The sequence below is a fragment of the Paroedura picta genome, chromosome 14, assembly GCF_049243985.1.
Source record: "Paroedura picta isolate Pp20150507F chromosome 14, Ppicta_v3.0, whole genome shotgun sequence".
NCBI classification, from domain to species: Eukaryota; Metazoa; Chordata; class Lepidosauria; order Squamata; family Gekkonidae; genus Paroedura; species Paroedura picta.
Window position 1 is genome coordinate 30,102,082 of NC_135382.1, and position 20,868 is coordinate 30,122,949.

The 20,868-nt window shown below is 39.3% G+C and overlaps 1 protein-coding gene across 4 annotated transcripts; it reads right to left on the minus strand.

Moving 5' to 3' along the window:
* Positions 1-502: 502 nt before the first annotated feature.
* TERB1 (telomere repeat binding bouquet formation protein 1) lies at positions 503-18,621 on the minus strand. Of its 4 annotated transcripts, none has more exons than XM_077309945.1 (20): positions 18,427-18,621; positions 17,049-17,103; positions 15,907-16,017; positions 15,676-15,804; positions 14,729-14,860; positions 14,106-14,166; positions 13,903-14,018; positions 13,679-13,801; positions 12,701-12,853; positions 11,635-11,766; positions 10,465-10,590; positions 9,252-9,415; positions 8,316-8,474; positions 7,074-7,450; positions 5,838-5,902; positions 4,998-5,093; positions 4,051-4,272; positions 3,148-3,269; positions 2,230-2,439; positions 503-591 (listed from the first exon to the last, which is right to left on the minus strand). In XM_077309945.1, the coding sequence occupies exons 2-20, from the start codon at positions 17,074-17,076 to the stop codon at positions 565-567; spliced, it is 2,553 nt and encodes an 850-aa protein (XP_077166060.1). In that variant the 5' UTR covers positions 17,077-17,103; positions 18,427-18,621; the 3' UTR covers positions 503-564. The 4 variants fall into 4 exon arrangements, with proteins under 4 accessions (XP_077166060.1, XP_077166059.1, XP_077166057.1 ...); XM_077309944.1 differs by having other exon boundaries at positions 18,333-18,621; XM_077309942.1 differs by having other exon boundaries at positions 18,273-18,621.
* Positions 18,622-20,868: the final 2,247 nt, after the last annotated feature.

Genomic DNA, 20,868 nt, shown 5'->3' on the forward strand with positions numbered 1-20,868 from the left:
GAGGATTCGGCCTGTGTGATGATAGCACAACACGCAGAGAGGGTACATTTCTGCCTACTGAGTGAGATCTGGCCCTCCCTGTTGCAGGTACTTAAACACAGGGGGTGGGCCCAGAGGTCCTGTACCCCTGAGTAACCAGGGCCAAGCCAGACCTGTGGAACCAAGGCCAGAAAAGAGTTCATTGAGATAGGAATCATGCTACATTGTCCCAGTATATCTGGAAGCTATTAGCAGGGCTCATGGCGGAGGCTCATAGTAGTTGTAGTCCATAGACATCTGGGGAGTCACACCCCTGCACTAAGCTTCATGGCCCTATTTGTGTCCAAGGTCAGCATATGAATGTGCTTAATAAATCAAATAAATTAAAGACTGCTTTGCTAAAGTAGGAGATTAGGGGGGAAACCATATCTCAATGATAATATTGCATTGAGAAAACAAAATGAAGAAAACCCAGTAAGACAGTAGAATCCACCAAATCCCTGAAAAAAAGTCCAAAGAATGATTAATTTTTATAACAAGGCTTTAATCAATTTATCCCACAGAAATCAAAGTAGTGTAAAGATGTCAGATGTTTTTATTCTGTTTACTCCTCTGAAAAAGAGAGAAAGAATGAAAGGCAATGTCAAGAAAAATTCAGCATACTAAAACACAGAAATACTATACTGTTGTCACTCATGATCCCAGATACTCTGTAAATTTGTCATTAGTGGCTAGTTCTTACAAATGCCTACTTAGTCTAGACCAGAGGTACCTTACCTTGTTTACATGCGTGCCAAAAAATATGCATTATTTGCCTGGGATGCTCATGTTCCAGCAGTCAAAAGAGGGAGGAGGTTAACGGCCAGCCATGCTGTATGCGGCACCTAGAAATCTAGTATTTTTCCCATGGGAATAAGAGACTAAATGAACCATCAGTGTGCACTTAGAAATGTGACTGCCGCAGATGAAAGTGATACCAAGATTGCATCTTTTAGTACTAGATGTTTACTGAGCAAGGCCTTAATGGTCCACTTGGGCATTAAAGCGAGTTTATTTTCAAACTGTAGCTTTTCAAAGTCAGAATGCTCATCTGGGTATCTCTGGTCCATGCTCCAAGTTTTAGTTTTAAATAATTGCTGCTCTGCAGGGAGGGACAATCCTCAGGATGCTGCTGCCCTTCTGGCCATGACCAGTGTGACCCATTTTCTGAGGTGCTAACCTGGTGCTAAAGTGTTGCTAACTTGCCACTAGCTCGGCGCTAACCCAGCCCTAACCCAGTGCTAAAGTGGGGCTAACTTGACACTAAAGTGGTGCAAACCCGGAGCTAAAGTGGTGTTAATCCGGTGCTAAATTGGAGCTAACCCAGCACTAGCCCAGCACTAAATGGAGCTAACCCAGCGATAACTTGGTGCTAACCGTGCGCTAAAGTGGTGCTAAACAGGTGCTAACTCGGCTGGTTAGCAGATTCTTTTTCATAAAATCAGGTGATATGGTGGCATTCTTGAATGCATGCCTGAAGGCACTAATAGTCTGGATGAAGAAGAATAAATGTAACTCGATTCAGATAGAGTTGACAGATTTGGCTGACTCACAATGCTTTACTCTGCACAGCTACACCAGGATGGTCCTGTAAGTGGACCAGTTAATATCTATTCTGCATAAGGCTGCACTTTCCCCTGCCCCCTCCCTCCCCCCAAAAAACAGCTTTCCTATACACTTGGATCCCTATGTGATTGGCTGCGGCTTTTTATCGACTTTGCCCGTTTCACTCATTTCTGGAAGATAAACAGAATTAGTCACTGTCATCTGTTTCAGTTGCTTTGCTGCTGCACTCTCTGCAACAGAGTGATCTTACAAGAGGACCAGAAACTGCAGCTGGTGCAGAATGGGAGTCTCTACCTTGGGAAATGAGTTCCAGCCCCTCCCTGTTCTCTTCTTGAAGGCCAATACAAAACAGTTTTGTTTCAGCATGCCTTTGGGAATTAATAAGATTTCTTCTGCTGCACTGTTTTATTCTCTTTTTAAAGTTTTGAGACTGTTTGTTTTAAACTTTGTGAACTCTTTTAGAAATGGTATAATTTTTTTTTAATTAAGAGATCATTCTTAAATTCCAGTATAGTTGTACAATATTAAATTTTCCTATTCCCTTGGCATACAGAACACCAGGATGGTCCTGTAAGTGGACCACTATATAGTCCTATGATCCACTGTATAGAAAACTAGCAGAAAGTTAATCTGTAGTAGCAGTACCTGTAACTTGCAGTATTTCTTAGCAAGATCAACATTTGTCCGTCCCTTCTGAAATGGGTAGGCCCATAAAATTGAATTCCAATGATGCCCCTTTTTTTGGACACCATCCAAAAGATAGTTTATTTCTTCTGATGTAAAATCTTTCCTGGTTCTCCGTTTGCTTTTTTTAAAAGCTGTTGCAGATATATCTGCTAAACAAATTTCAGTATCCTGCAATATTAATTAAAACAAGTCATGTGCTTTGAGAGGTAAAGTGCAATCTTGACATGCATAAGACATGACAAAAATGTAAGACTAGGATCCGGGAGACCCATGTTCATATTCCCGCTCTTCCATGACAGTGTACTGAGCAACCTTGAGCCAATCACTCTCATCCTAACATATAACTATGGAACAAATTTTGAGTCCAGTGGCAAAGTTTTGCCTGTAAATACTTTATAGGCAAATACTTCCATTCCATGATGTTGTATCTGAGGAAGGGGCTCATGGGAATTGTAGTCCATGAACATCTGGAGGACTACAGGTTGACTACCCCTGCTTCAAAGTACTATTGACCTTAGCCTTAGTCTCTCCTGTTGACATCAAGTAGATTTAACTGTGCTTAAGTCTGGCAGGATGAGGCCCTGAATATCTTCAGAAGCTGAGAGTTCTCTCTTCCCAGGATATGAAGCACCACACTATTAGACTATTTAAAACCGATACTCCTGCAAAGCCACATTTTGGGTAGTCTTTTCACAAGCAAGTCAGCAGATGTAAATAGAGAAGCCACTATCCTATAACAATTGTGAATGTTATTGTTGCTCAATGCCCCACTTGAAGATGATTTAACAGTATAAAATGCTGACAGTTAGGCACTGTACTAAGATATTAAGAGTGGAAAATGGAACAGACTTCATGGAGTTTAGAATGCAAACATACCTCATCTTCATCCAATGAATAGATATGGTTTTCGCCTAGGCCTTCATCTTCAAGGTTGTATTTCTGCTGTATTTCTGCTTGCTCCTCCAACAGTGAATCATGTTTTGCTTGAAGATCAGCTGCTTTGATTAATACATTATTTGCTTACTTCCCGTAAACAGAGGGCAGGAAATATGAGGAAACTCTCTGTTCCTCTGTCAGGCAAGGGGGCATCTCCATGGCTGGATTGATGAGCTGGATGAGAATCTTCACCTTTCCTCTACTTACATCACCTACAAAGGCAACTCTAATCACTTCCTAACCTCTTTTCCTAGGTTCCAAAACCACAAGAATCCAGCTAAGGAAAAAGTGACTGGATAGCATTTACAGGCCAATCTCGATAGGTATTGGAAGGATACCTGTTTATTTTATTTTATCTTGCAAACTCTCACCAGCATTTCTAGTAATTGTTGCTTAGAGAACAGGAGGTTGCCATTATAACTGTGTTCTGCCCTTATTGGCACTTTTATACTGCTTTTTCTTCAACATAATTATTTATTTTAGTACAGTACTCCCTGTAGATGGCAAAGCTGTCAAAGTCATCACTATCTTATTCATGCAAAAATTCAGAATGAACTCTAGGACCCAAAATAAAGAAACAAGCCTCCAGCTCTACGACCCTGGGTGAAGCTGACAGTTTCATTTACAAAGATATGCACTATTCTTCATTTCTGTGAATCCATATGTATGACATTTTGTGCAAAGCTGGACAACTAATATAACTTTCTGAAAATCTGTCCCTGAGGTGGTGTTTACTTGAGGAGAGATGTCACAGGCAGCATCTGTAAAAGGTTATAATATTCCGGCAAATTTCTACACTTTCAAGACCCACTGATTTTTACTAGACGTATTGGAAGCACTTACTTTTTGAAGGCTTAACTTCAGCTTTATTCTTCTGTGTTTTCTCAGAATTACCATTATAGTCCACAGAACAATCCGTGCTGGTGATGATAGATCTTTTTCGATCCCTTTTGTATTTCATTTCAGTGTGTAGAATAACTTTGTGCTGGTCGCATAGATGTTGACAAGACTGCAAAATCTTGCAGAAATTACGGCTGTTTAGCAAATGTCCTGTTGTTATGCAACCTGGAAAAATAGCATATTGTAGAAATTTTAAGTAAATGTAACAATGGCATTCAACAAAGTACCTTAGGCTGTTTCTACTTCTCTTCTGTTTTTCTTTTCCAACTTTATCCAGCTGCAAATCCTACAAATCACTCAGAACCCCTCAGGGAACCTAGTGTTAAATTGCTAATTAAAAGACAGAATTTTAATATAACAACTAAAGTTTATTATTTGTGTTCACAATTCTTGCCACTCTCATTTGATAATAATTAAAAGGAACAGGACTGCTTCTATTTCAAAACCAGGATACAAAGCATGAAAAAAATCACAAGGCCCTAGTTCTGTGTGTGCTTGTGCTCATATGGTGCTTCTAAGGCAGTAGACAAAGATAAGTACATATGTATTTGTGTCCATGCTTTATAATAGGACAAGAATTTCTAATTTCTTTGTTTCTTTTGGATATCTTTTTCAAAACAGTGGATTATAATAGTGACAGTCAGGGTGGTCTTGTAGAGAAAGTCAGACCAGAATCATCAAGCCCCAGGTTCAAATCCCCATTCTGCCATGGAAGTTCACTGGGTGACCTTAGGTGAGTCACACGCTCTTAGCCTGATCACAAGGTTGTTGGGAAGATCAAATAGAGGAGAGGAGAAGAGACTGAGGTAAGTGGCTTTGGGTCTAGGGTGAAAGCTGGGGTATAAATGACATAAATAAATAAAAAAAGAAGAGCAAAAATGTCCCAGTACCTGAGCACCTTAATTCTGATACTTTAGAGTCCACAGAATTGTTCAGAACATGGTTCATCCCTGAAGTTGCTATGCTTGAACTCAATTTAAATGGTTCTAAAAGGAGATGACAGGAATCGTATGAAATATATGGAATATTCAGCTTTGTTTTATATTTTATATATATTGCAAATGTACTTTTCTAGATACAGAAACCAAAATAAATATATATATAAAGATAACAAAAAGTAGCTTGTACATTATGCTCTAAAATAAACTTAATTATAAACTATGGCTAGGCTCTGAAGTACATCATTTAGTCCTTAATACAATGATGCAGCAAAATAGGGCTCATCTTTATATTTAATGTAAATGTGGAGTCCGTATGCACTGTTCTAAGCAGAATTACACCTTTCTAAGTGCATTGCATTGCTTATATTTCAAATATACAATGTATGTTTATACTCTAAATAGCTTATTCTCTAAAAAGTCAGAATAGATTAAATTTAAGAAAATAAAATTTTTAACTGAATATTCTATGTAACATTGTGATTGTCCAAAGGCACATCAGTTACCCTGGAGCAGCACAATGTCTAGAGAACAAGCAGAAAGCAGGAATAGAGGTTACTGGTCGTCTTGCCTTTCTTTGTACCACATTGCTTCCTGCTTTGGAAGGTCTTGTAGCATATACAAGCAGTTTGTTGGGATTACAAGGGGGCTCAGAAGAAAGAGAGAAGCCAGAAAGGCGTGATTGCACACTATAGGCCCTTTTATTTTCACTCCAAAGCCCAGTATACCTAAGTAATTTTATTTCTAATAACACTCCAAGCATTAAGAACTTGTATTTTAGGTTACCTGTACCTGTATTTGGTACTTGCTGTCTCACATTTTTAACTATGAAATCTGGTTGCTTGAACAAACATTCACTGAAATGATAAAAGGAAGATTTTAAAAGTTAAAACAAAGATTTAAAAAGTAAAGTCTGGTTCTTTCATACTCAACAAACATCATTTCCCATATTGCATTGTGGGAGAAAGGATTAGCTGTGGGTGAGTGGGTGGGTGGGTGTTGAAACTGAAATGTAGGAAGTTTTTGTGGCTGACCCTGCATAGCTCCCATATTGGAACTGCCCAGAGGCCATAAAACAGTTTAGGAACGAGAAGCTAGGTTTTCATTTCCTCTCTATTCATGATAGAAAGTTAGCCCGCTTAGAGTTCATGGCAAAATTCTGAAGGATCAAATCATCCATGCAATTTCTCTTTTTTTTCTTTGGACAGTAGAATCCAGCCGTCTCCCAAACTGCCTTTGAAACTTCCCTGTGTTTAAACTGGTGTGATTTCAATTGCAACGGTGTTTCCTATTGCAAACATGAATTGAACCAATAAGACAGGAATTCTTAACCTTTTTTGTGCTATGAACCACTGTGGCAGTCTGGTGAAGTCTACAAGCCCTTTTGATGTAGGGATGAGTGTAAACCATATTTCAAGACCTCTGCAACAACTGTGATGTGATATGAAATTATCTATGATTTCTGTTGGTGACAAGTCACAGCTACCGCTAACATTACTGAGATGTTGCATACATCCCTAAATGAAGGAAATGCTAAATTTCAATTAGAGGTTAGTGAAAATAAAGATGCATTTTTTTAACCATCTAAGTTCAAGGAAAGGTGGGGCATAAATATTAACCTTTATCCTTAAACAAACTCCTCTGGGAATCATTAGACCAGGGCTCTGTGATACATGTACACTGATGTTTAAAGGTATGGGCATGTTGTTCACCCTTTATCTGCTTGCTGTAGGAATGAAGTGCCAGCAGCAGCTGTGTGCACTGCATGCATTATGAAGCAGCCCAATGAAACATGAGATTCTATATCCCTTTCTCATTTACAACTGCAGCTTTGAAAAATTTTGCCATTCCTCCCCAGAATGTGCCTAGCTTATTCTCCAAAACTGCAACCAACTGTGTGCCCCAAAATGTAACAAAAAGCTTACTGATTTCTAGTTAATAGTTTATTAACATGCCATGTGATAAATCCAATTTAAAAATTACCATTAAAAAGTAGTAATTTTATGTTGAAAATCGATAGAACAGTACCTTTTTTGGACATCAGATTTACCAAACTGAAAAGCAGTGCTTTTATTTGTAATATGGACTCCTTTAGTGCTGGCTGTTTCCATTTTATCATCGGAGTGAAGATGATTACGGTGTTCACTTTGAATGAGTGAAGTGTTGATTGGATTCGAACTGACAGGCTTTAACTGTTCATTCTTGGAGGACAAGTTTATAACTTTAGTTGCAATCAACTGATCAGACACCAAATTCAGCAGTGGTTGGCTCATCTTTGTACATCTCATGTCTCTACTAGATCTTTGGTCACCAGCATTTATTCTAAAATTTGATGTAGTCTGCATAACATCTTCTGGAGAAATGTTGATATAACCATCAGTAAATATCTGCCTTCTCATGTTGTCCTGTATTTAAAAAGAAATCAATTAAACGACCAACAAAACACACAAATAAAAAACACTTTTATTGAAGGATTAGAAAGGCTAGGCCAAAATAAACAGGACACTAAAAGACTAAGAAGGCTGGATTAGGATACACTTCATCATTTGAGTTAAACAGAGCCGACATGTGAAATGTTTGCTTCCAACTTGGTCCAGTTTCAAACCTGGTTGTAACTGTCTTGTATACTTTGTGATTAAGGACGGAAGTATAATGTTCACAAGCTCTTGTTAAAGATTGGCTACAAAAGGGAAGGGCAATGAACCTAATGCCCTAAGATAAGAAAAATGTGTGATTATTTTTAATGTGGTTGGACAGATGGCACTGTAAAATTACTCTACAGATTAATACAGAAGTGGCAGCAAGATTGCATTTAAGTTGATGAGGAAATAGTGACTGACAGGGCAAATATGGTGGTGGGAAGTACCATCAAGTCATAGCCAATTTATGGTAACCCCATAGGGTTTTCAAGGCAAAAGCAGGGTTGAGAGGGTTGCCATTGCCTGCCTCTGTGTAGCAACCCTGGACTTCTTTGGTGGAATTCCATCCAAGCACTAACCAGGGCTGACCCTGCTTGGCTCCCAAGATAGGGCTAGCCTGGGCCATCCAGGGCAGGGTAAATATAGTGGGTTAAAAAAATTGTAGCACCCACATACTACCATTACATGTTCCAATTGTAGTGAAGTACACGTATTAGGACTGAAACATAAAACTGTCAAGAATCCCCTGGTAAACTAATTGAGAGAACAATACAAATAAATAAAATACAAAGGATTTCTGCAGCGTTAATGAGTGTGGTCTATATGCTCCAATCTTGTTTATTCCACTCACATTTAAATGTCTAGAATTACTGTGGCTTTGTTCTGCACTGTACAGCTGTTTTCTGAAGTTGTCATCCTGGTACGGCTTGTGCTTTTCATTTTGGTGTTCCTCACAGAACTTATTACAAAACACTTCATGTGTATTCCTTTGCTGATTTTTTCCCTCGTGCTGAAAACAACAGAAACTCCTTCAGTATAACAAGCTTGGAAATGCTATTCCAGTTGAAATACAATACAACAAAACAGTGGCATAAAAACAGCTGAACCTAAAAGATATTTTCCAGCTATGAAAAAATCCACAGTTCAAGAAAGTGACACAATTTGCAGCAGACAGAAGGGCGTCTCCCTCTGATGTCTCAACTCTTTATGATAAAAATGGGTGAGTTTTTAAAGGAGTTTACTGGAGTGATTATTGGGAATTAAATCACGACAAACACTGAGTACAAGGAAAGATCACAGTGAAACTATGATCGAACATTTTTGGGGGTAATTCTTGCAGGTAGGTGGGGTTCTTTCCTTGAGACCCTGGCATGGTTTGTCATTGTAGGTATATCACACCATTCATTCATTCATTACTTCATTCATTCATTACTTCAGTTGTTTCTTTTGTTAATTCACATCCCATAATAACTAGGCGAATCATTAAGAGATATGTCCTCCTATAAACCCACACTGACTCTAATTAAACCAGCAGAAATGTTTTGACTACCATTCAACAACACATTGGAGTAGTAAATGCAGATGGCATAAGCTGGATGCCCAGCGTTAGGGAAGTGGAGATATAAAGGCTGCAGCAACCCAGCTGACAAGATAAACACCGCTTCCCTGGGTACAATTCCCCCTTTTGTAATTCATATAGGATTCTCTTGTACACAATCCCACCCTTTTCCTCAGATTTTCACAGAATTATCCAGTCGCTACACTTTCAAATAAACAAATGAGAAACCTCTTGAAGTTCATTTTCAAGCTGTTCGATGCGACATAAAATCTGTTTTGCTTTCACTCTGTAGTCTTCAATAATCCCCTCTCGGCGCTGTGGGTTTTCCTCTAAATGTCTTGCAGCCTTCACATTTGATGAATCCTCATTTAGTTTCACTGACAGCTTCTCAGCTTTTTGAAAAAGAATTTAAAAATTATAATTTGGATTAGTAATAACAGAGAACTGTGTGTTGTCAATTATAAAATAAAGAAGACCTCTTAAAAAAGGCACACTGTCATTCCATGGAAATTTTGGCCTAGTTTCTTTTTATTATCAAAAGATGATTCTTCTGAAATGTGGTTCCTATGTGTTCTCTCTTCATATGATTTCTGGCCAGAAAAGCCAGAAGCAAAGTCAGCTGCCAAGTATTAGACTTGTCCCCCCCTCTGGCCTTCTTGGCCCCCTGACCCACCCATTCCACGCTCCTGACTTGGGTAACCATGACCCTGTTGGATTATCATCCTGTTAAATTATTATATCACTGTTACTATTATCATTAGCATTTTTGTCATTTGTTTCTATTCAATATGTAAAAGTGAGTTTGATGTACAGTTATTTAATGTTTGATGTAAACCGCCCTGAGCCTCAGGGGAGGGCGATATATTGAATGAATGAATGAATGAATGAATGAATGAATGAATGAATGAATGAATGAATGAATGAATGAATGAATGAATGAATGAATGAATGAATGTTCCCTGCCCCTGTCATAGCCATTTGTCATCGCTTATTTCTTTTAACAGCCACTCACTATGATTAGTTATGTTAGATTTACACACGAATAATAATCTGTGAGTAAATACATTTGTCAGTGGGTGTATTTTCAGGAAATGGCAAATGGAAATACCTAGGCCCTGGGTACTCCACTACCTGAAGCACAGTGCCATTGGGTCCAGTCTAGAGGTGACAAAGCCATACCTGTCCTCTCATGCTGCCATCCAGGTGCAAGAAGTCACTGGAGCTCATCTTGCACTTGAGCAGCAGCAAATCATGTCACTTTGCTAGGAGAAGATGAGGCCCAGCCTCAGAGAGAGAAAGAGCCAACAACCTTCCAGTCCTCAAAATCTTCCCCAGCCTGGTCAACTGAAGGCAGTTCTTAGTCATCACAAGCCACTGGGTAAGAGATATGTACAAGTCTGCCCTAAAAATATTTTTAAAACAATTTAAACAGCAATCTTACTGATATGTTTGCAGTTTTGAAGCACAAAGGTGGCAGCCTTGCTTAGTTCTTCATCCTGTGATTCAGTTAGGGCCTGAATCATAAGTGGAAGTCCGTTGTTCTTAACCAGAACATACTGATTCTCCTCTAAAACATAATACCATTAGTGCCAATAAAACATCTGTTCAGACTGTAATATTAATTAAAAGTACTTCACACCATTATGGCCTGCCTGAAGAGGTCAGGAAGACTCCCACACTTCTGGCAGTCCACAAACTACACAAAACAGAATTGTTCTGGAGGACATTTATATAAAATATTAGGGCGATGTTATAATGTAAAGGTTCAGCAAGATGTTTTAATAGAGGCTGTAGACTATATTACTCTGCATAGTATGTATTATGTATTGCATGTATTAATGTATTGCTATATGTCTTATTCTAACCACATTGCTCTTTTCCTTATGTAATACCTTTTCTTCCTTATTTAAACATATCATGTTTAATACTTATGCGTTTTGCCACATTTCTATAATCACTTAGTTTATTAGATGCTTTATTTTATTGATTGCACTTATTTTCATTGTGTAAGCTACCTTGACTCTCAATGAGAGAGGCGAACTACAAATAATGTAAATAACTAAAGCTTGGGAAAGAAAAAGCAATACAATACAGTAATTTTGCAATCCTCACTTTCAGCTTCAGTCAATCATATCTAAACACTTCACACAGATTCAGTAGCATGCTCTAATACGACCTCCTTCACTTGACCTTAGAAAACTGGTGAGTTCATCAAAGGATTGACTTTTTATTAGAAATAACTGTCAAGGTATATTTTGTCAGCAGCCAAATCCCATTCTCAAAGTCTCGTGCTACCTTTGCTAAGTGTCATTTAATCACTTTATGTTTGAGAAGGGAAGAGATGTGTACAAGTCTTTTCCTGGGCTTGTGGATAGACCTTTATTTAGAGCCTCAAATGTCCTGTTTTGCGCATTCAGATAAGAGATTATTAAAACTAATTATGGTTCACAAGTTCACAGCCAGCAACAGGAACTTTAGTAGATTTTTTTTATGGTTAAGATGGAACAGCTGTACACCAAGATTCCTATCCAATTTGCAGCTGAATACAGCATTTAATATGCTCAATTTAAAGGGGGGAAATTAAAGGACATAAAATAAATGTAAGTCCTACCACAGTTATCTGTGCAGTGTCCAAGGGTAAGTATAATACTGAATTTTTCTCCTGAATTCATCTTGTTGTAAGAAAGCAGCATCAGTAGATTGGGCACAATGTTATATCTTGCCACAGCAGCTCCAATTGCATCTTTGTGATAGAAAATAATTTAGAGAGAGAAAAGAAAGCCCATTAAGCATGAAACACAGTGAGATACCACAAGAAGCTACACGTTAATATTTGCTTCCAATTAAGCTCAATTCTAACAATATGTGGGGAGAACGTAAATGCAAAAAGGGGTGGAATTAGGAGATGTTATAACTGTCCTTACAAAAATCTGTCATACAAATGAAATTTGCAGTGGTAAAAGAGAAAGAAAGACCATTTCTGCAGTGGAGGCTCCGTGCCAGGTTGCAGGCTGGAGTTTGAGCTAGGGCAGCTTGCCCTGCCTTTTCCTGCTCCTGCACAGGGGAACATTTGGTCTGGTGCACCTCGTCCGCCCCAGATTTGTGCTCCCACATGGGAGCTGGAGCAGCAAAGTTCCCAGTGTGGAAACGTTCCAAAGAACCAAAGCAAATCTTCACTACACGATCAATTAATGACCTGGGAGTACCTTCATTTACAGGGATGTATATATTCTACTGCTGGGTTTATCTTTACTTGAAAAAATATATGACAGTTTTATGAATACCATGGACTACCAAAAAGACAAATAAGTCAGTTCTAGATCAAATCAAGCCTGTACTCTCTAGAAGCTAAAATTGTATTTTGGTCACATTCTGAGAACACAAGAGTTACTGGGAAAGGCAATAACTCTGGGAAAAGTTGAAGGAAGCAGAAAAAGTAGAAAACCAAACATGAGATAAATTGAGTCAGTACAGATACAGATTACTCTTAATGGCATAAATATTGATTCAGTAAAGGAAGCCAAGGCCCTCAGTTTTAAGACCTGAGCAAGGTTATTGTTTTGGAGGTCATTAATTTATAGCGTTGCCATAAATTGGAAGTGACCTGACAGCACGTTATGTATAATATTCACACTTACTAGTAGGGCATTTAACGATATTTGGGTCTGTTCACTTACAATTATCAGCAATACAGGCATCCAGGGTCCTTGTCACCACAACTGCAAGTTTCGTGCTTGAAGAATTCCCTGATGAATTGTATATCAGTTTGGCAAGAAGTTCATCCAACACGGTTAACCCGCCAATCGAAACAAAAAACTGCTGTAATCTTACTTGAAGAAAAATAAATACATGTGAGTTACCAGACACACTCCTTAGTTCCCTAAAGCCAGCAACTTAAAGGCATCATCTCAGTCAAATATATTTTCTAAGATACTCCTAGGGAAATTACTTTGTCATTCTCTTAACACTTTTTTTTTTGGGGGGGGGGGAGGAGAATAAAAACCAAAAAATTACTCTGGGGATTGGGGGGACAACAACAGGCCATAGAGGCCAAGGTCTTCTCTTGAAGTGGCCTCCTAGCACTAGTAGTGCCAGTGAAATACTTTTACCTGATACTTGATATTGTAGTATAACTTTCTGTGAACCATCAAAAAGCCAGAGGCTCACCCCTAAATGCCATGATTATAACAGAACAGCTAAATTTATTTATTTATTCATCTGATTTATATACCGCCCCTCACTGCAACGTCTCAGAGCGGTGAATGTAGAAGCTTCCCAGTGTAGTTATGGATGTCTCAGTTAAAGGATCTCAAGTAACAAGTTTGGGAAAGACCATTCTGTGAACAGCTGCCACTTAGATTACTCAAAAGCTATCTAAATGGTCCGATGTTCTGACGTTTCTAAAAGGTAGCATTACATATTCACATATTCTTTGGCACTCCTTCCAGCAGTACCCAATTTCATTATGACTTCTAAAATCTGATAGCATCACAAAGGTAGGGCACTGCTTTTCTATGCTTCAGTTACAGGAGATGAAGAACACTGGAGACAACAGAAGTTATCCCATCCCAAACTGAAGGACTTGACCTTTTCAGTCTTACTAAATAAAACTTGGTTCCATGAAACATAATGTAATTGTACAGGTGAAGACTTACAATTATTGGCAATGGTAAGCCCAATAAATGAACAAATTGGGCGAACTATCTCAGGTTTTATGGAGTGTTGCAGGTAGTCTTTTGCATATGGAAAAACCAAACTGCAGCTTTTCTGATTGTCCTCTGGAGGTGATGAAACAATATGACAAATCTCAATTGAAAACTGGTGTCTCTTTCATATTTTCTGTCATTAATGAAAGCCAATATTAAGCACGTGGCATTACCATTCTGGGGATTATTAACACATGCACAGAGAGTACTGCATACCGAAGACCAGAGTTGATAGCACTGGTTAATACCATTATCCGACAGGTTCAGCTCAGACAATGGAAGAATCGTTCTATTGGGAAAGACAAATATTGTAAAAATGGCATTCTAAAGCATTATTGTACAAGTTTAACTGCAATTGCTTAGCTTGTTTGCTTACCTGAATAATTGTAACAGAACATCAAGGCAACCAGATTCTCTGACATATGTTTGCCCGCTCTCTGTAAAATGACCATATATCGGTGTGGAACAAATTTGTTAAAAAACAAAGCATTTCAAATATTTTAGATAGCAAATTGTGAAATTTTTGGACCATTTACACATTATGTAGTAGGAACATTCCTCTGTATGATCCTGACTGTGTATTTTAAAGAGAGCGGAAGCCAAGTATACAGTATCTTAAATGCATGTCTAAAAAGTAGAGAACATGAAACAGGCTATGTTCTCTTGACATATTAGCAACACAAAGTTTGAGTCTAGTGGCACCTTTAAGATCAACAATTTTATTCAAGTGTACATGCACATGAAAGTTTATACCTTGAATAAAACTTTACTGGTTTTAAAGGTGTCACTGGACTCAAACTTTGTTCTGCTGCTTCAGACCAACATGAATCTGGCCTAAAAACATTTAAAATTGTAATCCCATTCAACTCAATGAGATTTACTTAAGAGTAAACATGTTTAGGATTGTACCTTAAGAGTTTAGGTAGCAACTGTTGTGATTTAAATTGTGTTTGTTTGTAAATACCTGTAATTTATGCACAAGTAGGGGGAAAGACTTACTGTTATTTGAAACAAGTACCAATAAGACATAAACCGACATTCTTTTTAAATTCACGCTGGAATTCTTCTGAGTTAGAAACCTGCTAAGGTCTTCAAATAATCCAGAAGTACACAGAATCTCTTGACAGAACACTGAAACAACACAAATATTCCTTTGAACAATATATATTGGGTTTTATTACATTAATGCAACAAAGCCTTCTAATTGCTATTTTCTTTTTAAAATCTAATATACAGACTTGACATTAACTTAAAAAAGAAATACAGGGTAAATAATATATTAAATTTCCAGACCTTTCATTATAAATACAATTGCTTGTAATGAGGATTAAAATATATATAACAATCTCTGAACAAAGCCTGCAGAATTGCATGTATATGATTTGAGCTGAGGTATGAAAGCTTAAAAAAAATCCGAACAAACTCAGAAAGTGGTTAAAGAAGGGATATGCCAGAAACCTATAAGTAGTAGCCTATAAGTCAGGAAGCAGTATAGCATCTCCTTTCATGCATTTCTGGTGAAACTGAAAATATTGAGTTGTTGTCATCGTACATTCCTGAACAATCACTGTGTATCACATGCCACGGATAATGAGTTAATTACATTTTGCTGTTGTTACCCATACTGAGCCAATCGGGAAAAGCTGGCTAGAAAAATAGTTTTTTAATTATTTTTAAAATATTCCCTCTGACATGGAATCCTCAGGTAACAACATGGCTCTAACTGAAAAGATTCTTGAACCAAGTATGTTGTAAACTGCTATATACAATAAAATGACTGGTCTTTTTGCAAAAAGATGCATATTAAGAAAATCAAGTTATGTATTCTCAGAAGTAAACCCCACTGAATTCAATGAGACTGGCTATCTAGTAAGCATGCTTAGGACTGCAGCCATCGCTGCTTAAAGATTTTATGGTATAATAGTATTAGAATATTTATAACTTACCACTGTTCTCAGCTAAGCCCCCTAATGTAAATAAGGCAGATTCCTTTACTATGCTGTGCACACTTGACTTTATCAGGTTATTTACAAACATCAGGCCACCTATTTCTCGAAAATAATCAATTGCATCACCTGTTGCAAAAAGAATAAACAAGGCCTTGCATTAACAATAAATGAATTGTAAACACAAACAAGAAGCAACAACTAAGACTGTAAAACAAAACTTTATCATACTGTTTTGTTGGCAAACTGAATAAATAGTAACCAAGGCTTCCTTTTGAGAAGCGGGCTGGTCCATCTGATACTTAAGACATTCAAGAAGTAAATTCAGGTCTGTTTTCATCTCTGTAAGGATAAAGTAAACAGATTTCAGAATTATACATAATTTTATTTTTTATTCAGCCAGCAGACTGTAGTGATGGACTAGGATCTGGGGGAACACTTAGTCAAATCCCTACTCTTCCATAAAGCTTGAAGACAAACTCCAGTAGTTTGGACCAGCGATCCATCAACATCCGGTCTCACAAAATGACCAACCAATTACTATGGAGGGTTAGAATAGAGCATAGAAGCCAAGGGCTTTCCCAGATATTGCCTTATGTACCTAAAAGGGCTGTTGTGAAGATAAAATGAAGGAGATGATGATGTATATTCCCCTATCTTGGAAAAAGATAAAATAAAAATGGTGGCCTATGTCTCTTTAAATGGCTAGTTAATTAATACCTATTAGCATCCTACTGCAGTTGAGAGATCGACATGTTTTGAAAATACTGGGCTTTGGATCCCAACAAACATTTCCACTGACAGGATATTTCCCTCAGTGAAGCTGACCTTTCTTGCTTCCTCTTGCCCCTGATGGCCAAAATGTCTCCTGAAATGCTGCTACTGAGGGACAAAGAACGAGCATTGGGGAAGTCAAAGGTCAGGGCTTCAAATCCGCAGCATGGGAGATGTAAGATTGGCATAGTTGAATCTATAACCACTGTATTATAAATTATAAATATACAGTAGAATACAATAGGCTTTTAAATAACAATTTTATCAAACATTATTAGTATCTATGTTTGTTTATTTCCCACTTTTCAGTATCTGTGGCTCCCAAAATAGCCTACAGTGACAACATGCTACTCAAACAATGGTTCTCTCCAGTTATGGCCTTCTACAGCCTTGTTTTCCCAATGAAAATTAACAAAATTAAGCCTTGGCAAAACCATAGCATCAATTGCTCCTGAGGCGTGATCCCCAATATTTAGTACTATGAAAATTAGACATCTCTCTTCAGAAAGAGATGTCTGTCCCAGCTCTTGTTAGAAGATCAGACTGAGGGAACAAAGAGTAAACATATAGGCATTTGCAAAGAATTTTATCAGCCTTACCGCATTGTCTGCTCCTGGTGTTTTCCATTTTGCAACTTGACTGCACTATCGTAATCTTTGCAAAAAGGAGGTATCATTTTCATTATTGAAGCAAAAGTTTAAAGAATAAATGTAAGAAAAACATATTTAGTAAAAGCTGGTTTTCATAGTAATTTCACCCTCTGCAGTGTAGAGGTAAAGCATGGAACTAAGCCTGGGGAGATACAGATTCAAAACTCCTTCATCAAACTAATTTGGCCAGTCACTCTCTTAGCTTTCACCACCTCAAAGGGTTGTTGTGAAAATAAAAACGGAAGAGAACACAATTCAATGATATTCTCCCCCCGTAGGGTATCAGCTTATGTGAACTTTGACTCACAAATCCTTATACCTTGGAAAACTCTGTTGGTTTTCTAAGATGCTACTGGACTCAAATTTTGTTCTTAAGCTACCTAACACCATCTTAATGAAAGAGAAAACAATGTAGCTGGGTTGCCAATTGCTGCTTGGGAAATTCCTGGAGATTGGTAGCAAGGGGAGGGAGTATAACACCATGCTGTCCACCCTCCCAAATATCCTTTTTCTAGGGGACACAGATTTTTCATGTAAAGAGCAGGTGTAATCCTGGGACATTTCCCATCCCACTTGGAGGTTGGCTGCCTTAGGAGATATATTACAAAACTAGAGTCCAATAGCACCTTTAAGACCAACAAGATTTATTCAAGACCTGAAGCTTTCGAGTGTATGCACTCGAAAGCTCACGCCTTGAATAAATCTTGTTGGTTTTGAAGGTGCAATTGGACTCAAATTTTGTTTTGCTTTAGACCAAGGCAGCGACCCACTTGAATCTATCCTTAGATGTACGACACCCAGACAGCATTGGACCTAGAGCAGTGGTTCTCAACCTGGGGGTCGAACGACCCTTTCACGGGGGTCATGGCAGGGCAAGTAGCTTGACGGGGGGGGGGGGCTGCTATCCACACAACAGCCTTGTGGGGTAGATCGAGATAAAGCGTTTGTGTCTGGAGCATGGTGGGACTGAACTGTGGAACTGAACCGTGAAACCATGGGAAAAGCCAATTTCTATACAATCACGAACAATGCATCTCCATGCCATTGGTCAGTTTCGGTTTAATTTCTGTGAAAGAACCCTTGCATGATTTTATGGCTGGGGGTCACCACAACATAAGGAACTGTATTAAAGGGTCTCATGGGCCAGCATTAGGAAGGTTGAGAACCACTGACCTAGAGCATTATAAATTTCTGCTGGATAAAAACAGCTGACACTATGAACAGATCGATTACAGTGATTTCAGGATGGAGAAATCCCCCCAAGGGGGTCTATCCACGGATGTTCGTGGAGGAAAGCCTCCTTCGGCCGCAGAAGGGAGCCTCTCACCGCCGCCTCCGCATTCCTGAGGCGGGGGCCCGGTTGCGCCTCAGGCGGCGTCACCGGCCGGCCATTTTCCCGCCCAAAAGAAGGAGCGTTGGAGAGAAGAGGGGGGCTTGTTTAGCCCAGTGGCGAAGGGGAGGCCGGCGGGGCCCCTCTCCCGTTGACCCCCCCCCTCCCTCCCTCCCTTCCAGGGTCTTTGCAGCGTTTTCTCGGCTGAGGTGGCGGCATTGATCGCTCGCCCCGCCCCATCGCCGTTCAACGGCTTTATCCTAACGACAGATTTTATAGAGCTAACAGGGATGGGCAGAACTGTGGCCCTCCAGCTGCCCATGGACTACAATTCCCACGAGCCCCTGCCAGCATTCTGCTGGCAGGGGCTCATGGGAATTGTAGTCCATGGGCAGCTGGAGGGCCACAGGTCTCCGCCCGCCCCCGCAATGCACGTAGCAAACGGCAACGCCCAGAATCCTTTCAAGAACGAGGAACAAATGAATGCAAATTGTGCCGCGCGGTTCTCCCGTGCAAAGGAGAACGGGGGGGGGGGGGGGTCTCAAAAACTGACTGGTTGTGAGTTCTCTCACGTCCCTTGTGCCCTTTGCCCCATTTAGGAACCGGCTTCCGAGAGCTGAGTGTCGTTTTGATTTATAAAAGCGATTACCCTCGCAGTCTCGGAAGAGCTGGGTTCGAATGAAGCTCGACTGGTGACTTTAGGCCAGTCTTATGACCCTTGCAGGGAGGGGAGAGGCCACCGAATGGGATGTCTGTGTGTCACATAAGCTGGTCCAAAGATTATTTGGGGTTGCATAGCTTTTAAAGCATCCTCATTTTTGGAGGCTAAGTTGATAAGGAACTGGAAGCCAGCTGCAACTTCATTGAGAAGAGTAGTCCAGAAATGCACTAGACACATCCCACCCTCCCTCTAAAGAGCTCAGGGCAGGTTACGTACCCAGCTGGCCACTTGGATCTATGCCATGGTCCCATCCAGACTAGACTACTCTAATGCAGTCTGCAAAGGGGTCCCCTCAGAATCAACATTTATTTATGCATTTGTAGATCAAGAAGGCTGCTGGCATTTTACAAATTATGTAAACAGAAATGGTCACCAGGGCATTTTCATAAAGGAAATGGGGTTAGGTCATCAGATTGGCTAGGGAAAGGCACTGTAACACCATGTTTTATAGTAACACCTCATGTAATACTTATGCTTTGTTGAGACGACAGCTGTTTGAAATTTCTGTACTTCCCATTTCTGTTACATTGCTTATTAGATGTCTCATCCTTTGCATGGATTTACATAACATTGAGGCAGGCAGACTATAAATAACACAAATCATTCTCATAATCTGAATCTGAAAGGTACGTGCACACAAAAGCTTGCACCCAGTATAAAACTTTGTTGATCTTAAAGGTACCACTGAATTCAAACGTTGTTCATAATAACCCTGTGAGGTATGCAAGGCTGTTACCGACTGGCCCAATTCTGATCAGGCTCACCTCACCAATATGATTCTGACCTCATCATAGCAGCCCCAGTTGTTCATGGTGGCTTCCGTAGTCAACGCTGCTTAGCTTTCAAGCTCTGACAAGACTGGCCTAGTTTAGTCTATTAGGACTGCTACTATAGGCAAGTGATTTACTGACTGTGTATTATTCAAGGGGAGGGGACACAAAAAGCTTGATTAATTATGTGGTTGTTTCACTAATGAAAATTGCTGACTGCTGCAGTCATCCCACAGCAATAATGCATGCATAATGTCACTCTAACACAGTCTTTCATAGCTTTTTTTACCCTTGAGAAACCCCTGAAACATTCAGGCTTTGAGAAACCCCATAAGTGGCACGATGGAGCAGAAAATGGTTGGGAAGCATAGCTGTGTATACGCCCACCTGGAGCCACTCCCCTTCCCATCCCTTCAAGGCCCATCATTGGCCATTTTGAGAGGGGGTTGACACGACCATATATGATCATACCAATGATAAATGTTTAGCAGATTAAAATTATATATATATATATATATATATTTAAAATTATTTAACTCCCATCCATTCAGGAAACCCTTCCAGTGGTGTCAAGAAACCCCATCATTTCACGAAACACTGCTTGAGAAAGCCTCCTCTAACAAAAGGGAATACCCATTGAAACAGCAACCATCCCAGTCTACACCTGACACTGGGACAGCTCCACTCTACACTCTTAACTACAACACAGAGGGTTTGTAGGACTAATACAGCATTAACTATACTCTTGATACAAAACACACAAGAACCGAGCCATAATGTTCAAGATGACCAAACCAAGGCTTGAAAAGGCTGTATTACTGAGTACGCTCAGAGCATGTTTCAAATGTGATGACAGTTAAAAGTCCGTATCTGAGGCTTCATATCAGACATTTAAATCTTTAAATCATCATTGAAGAGCATGTTTATTAATAATACTCCAAGCTGCTT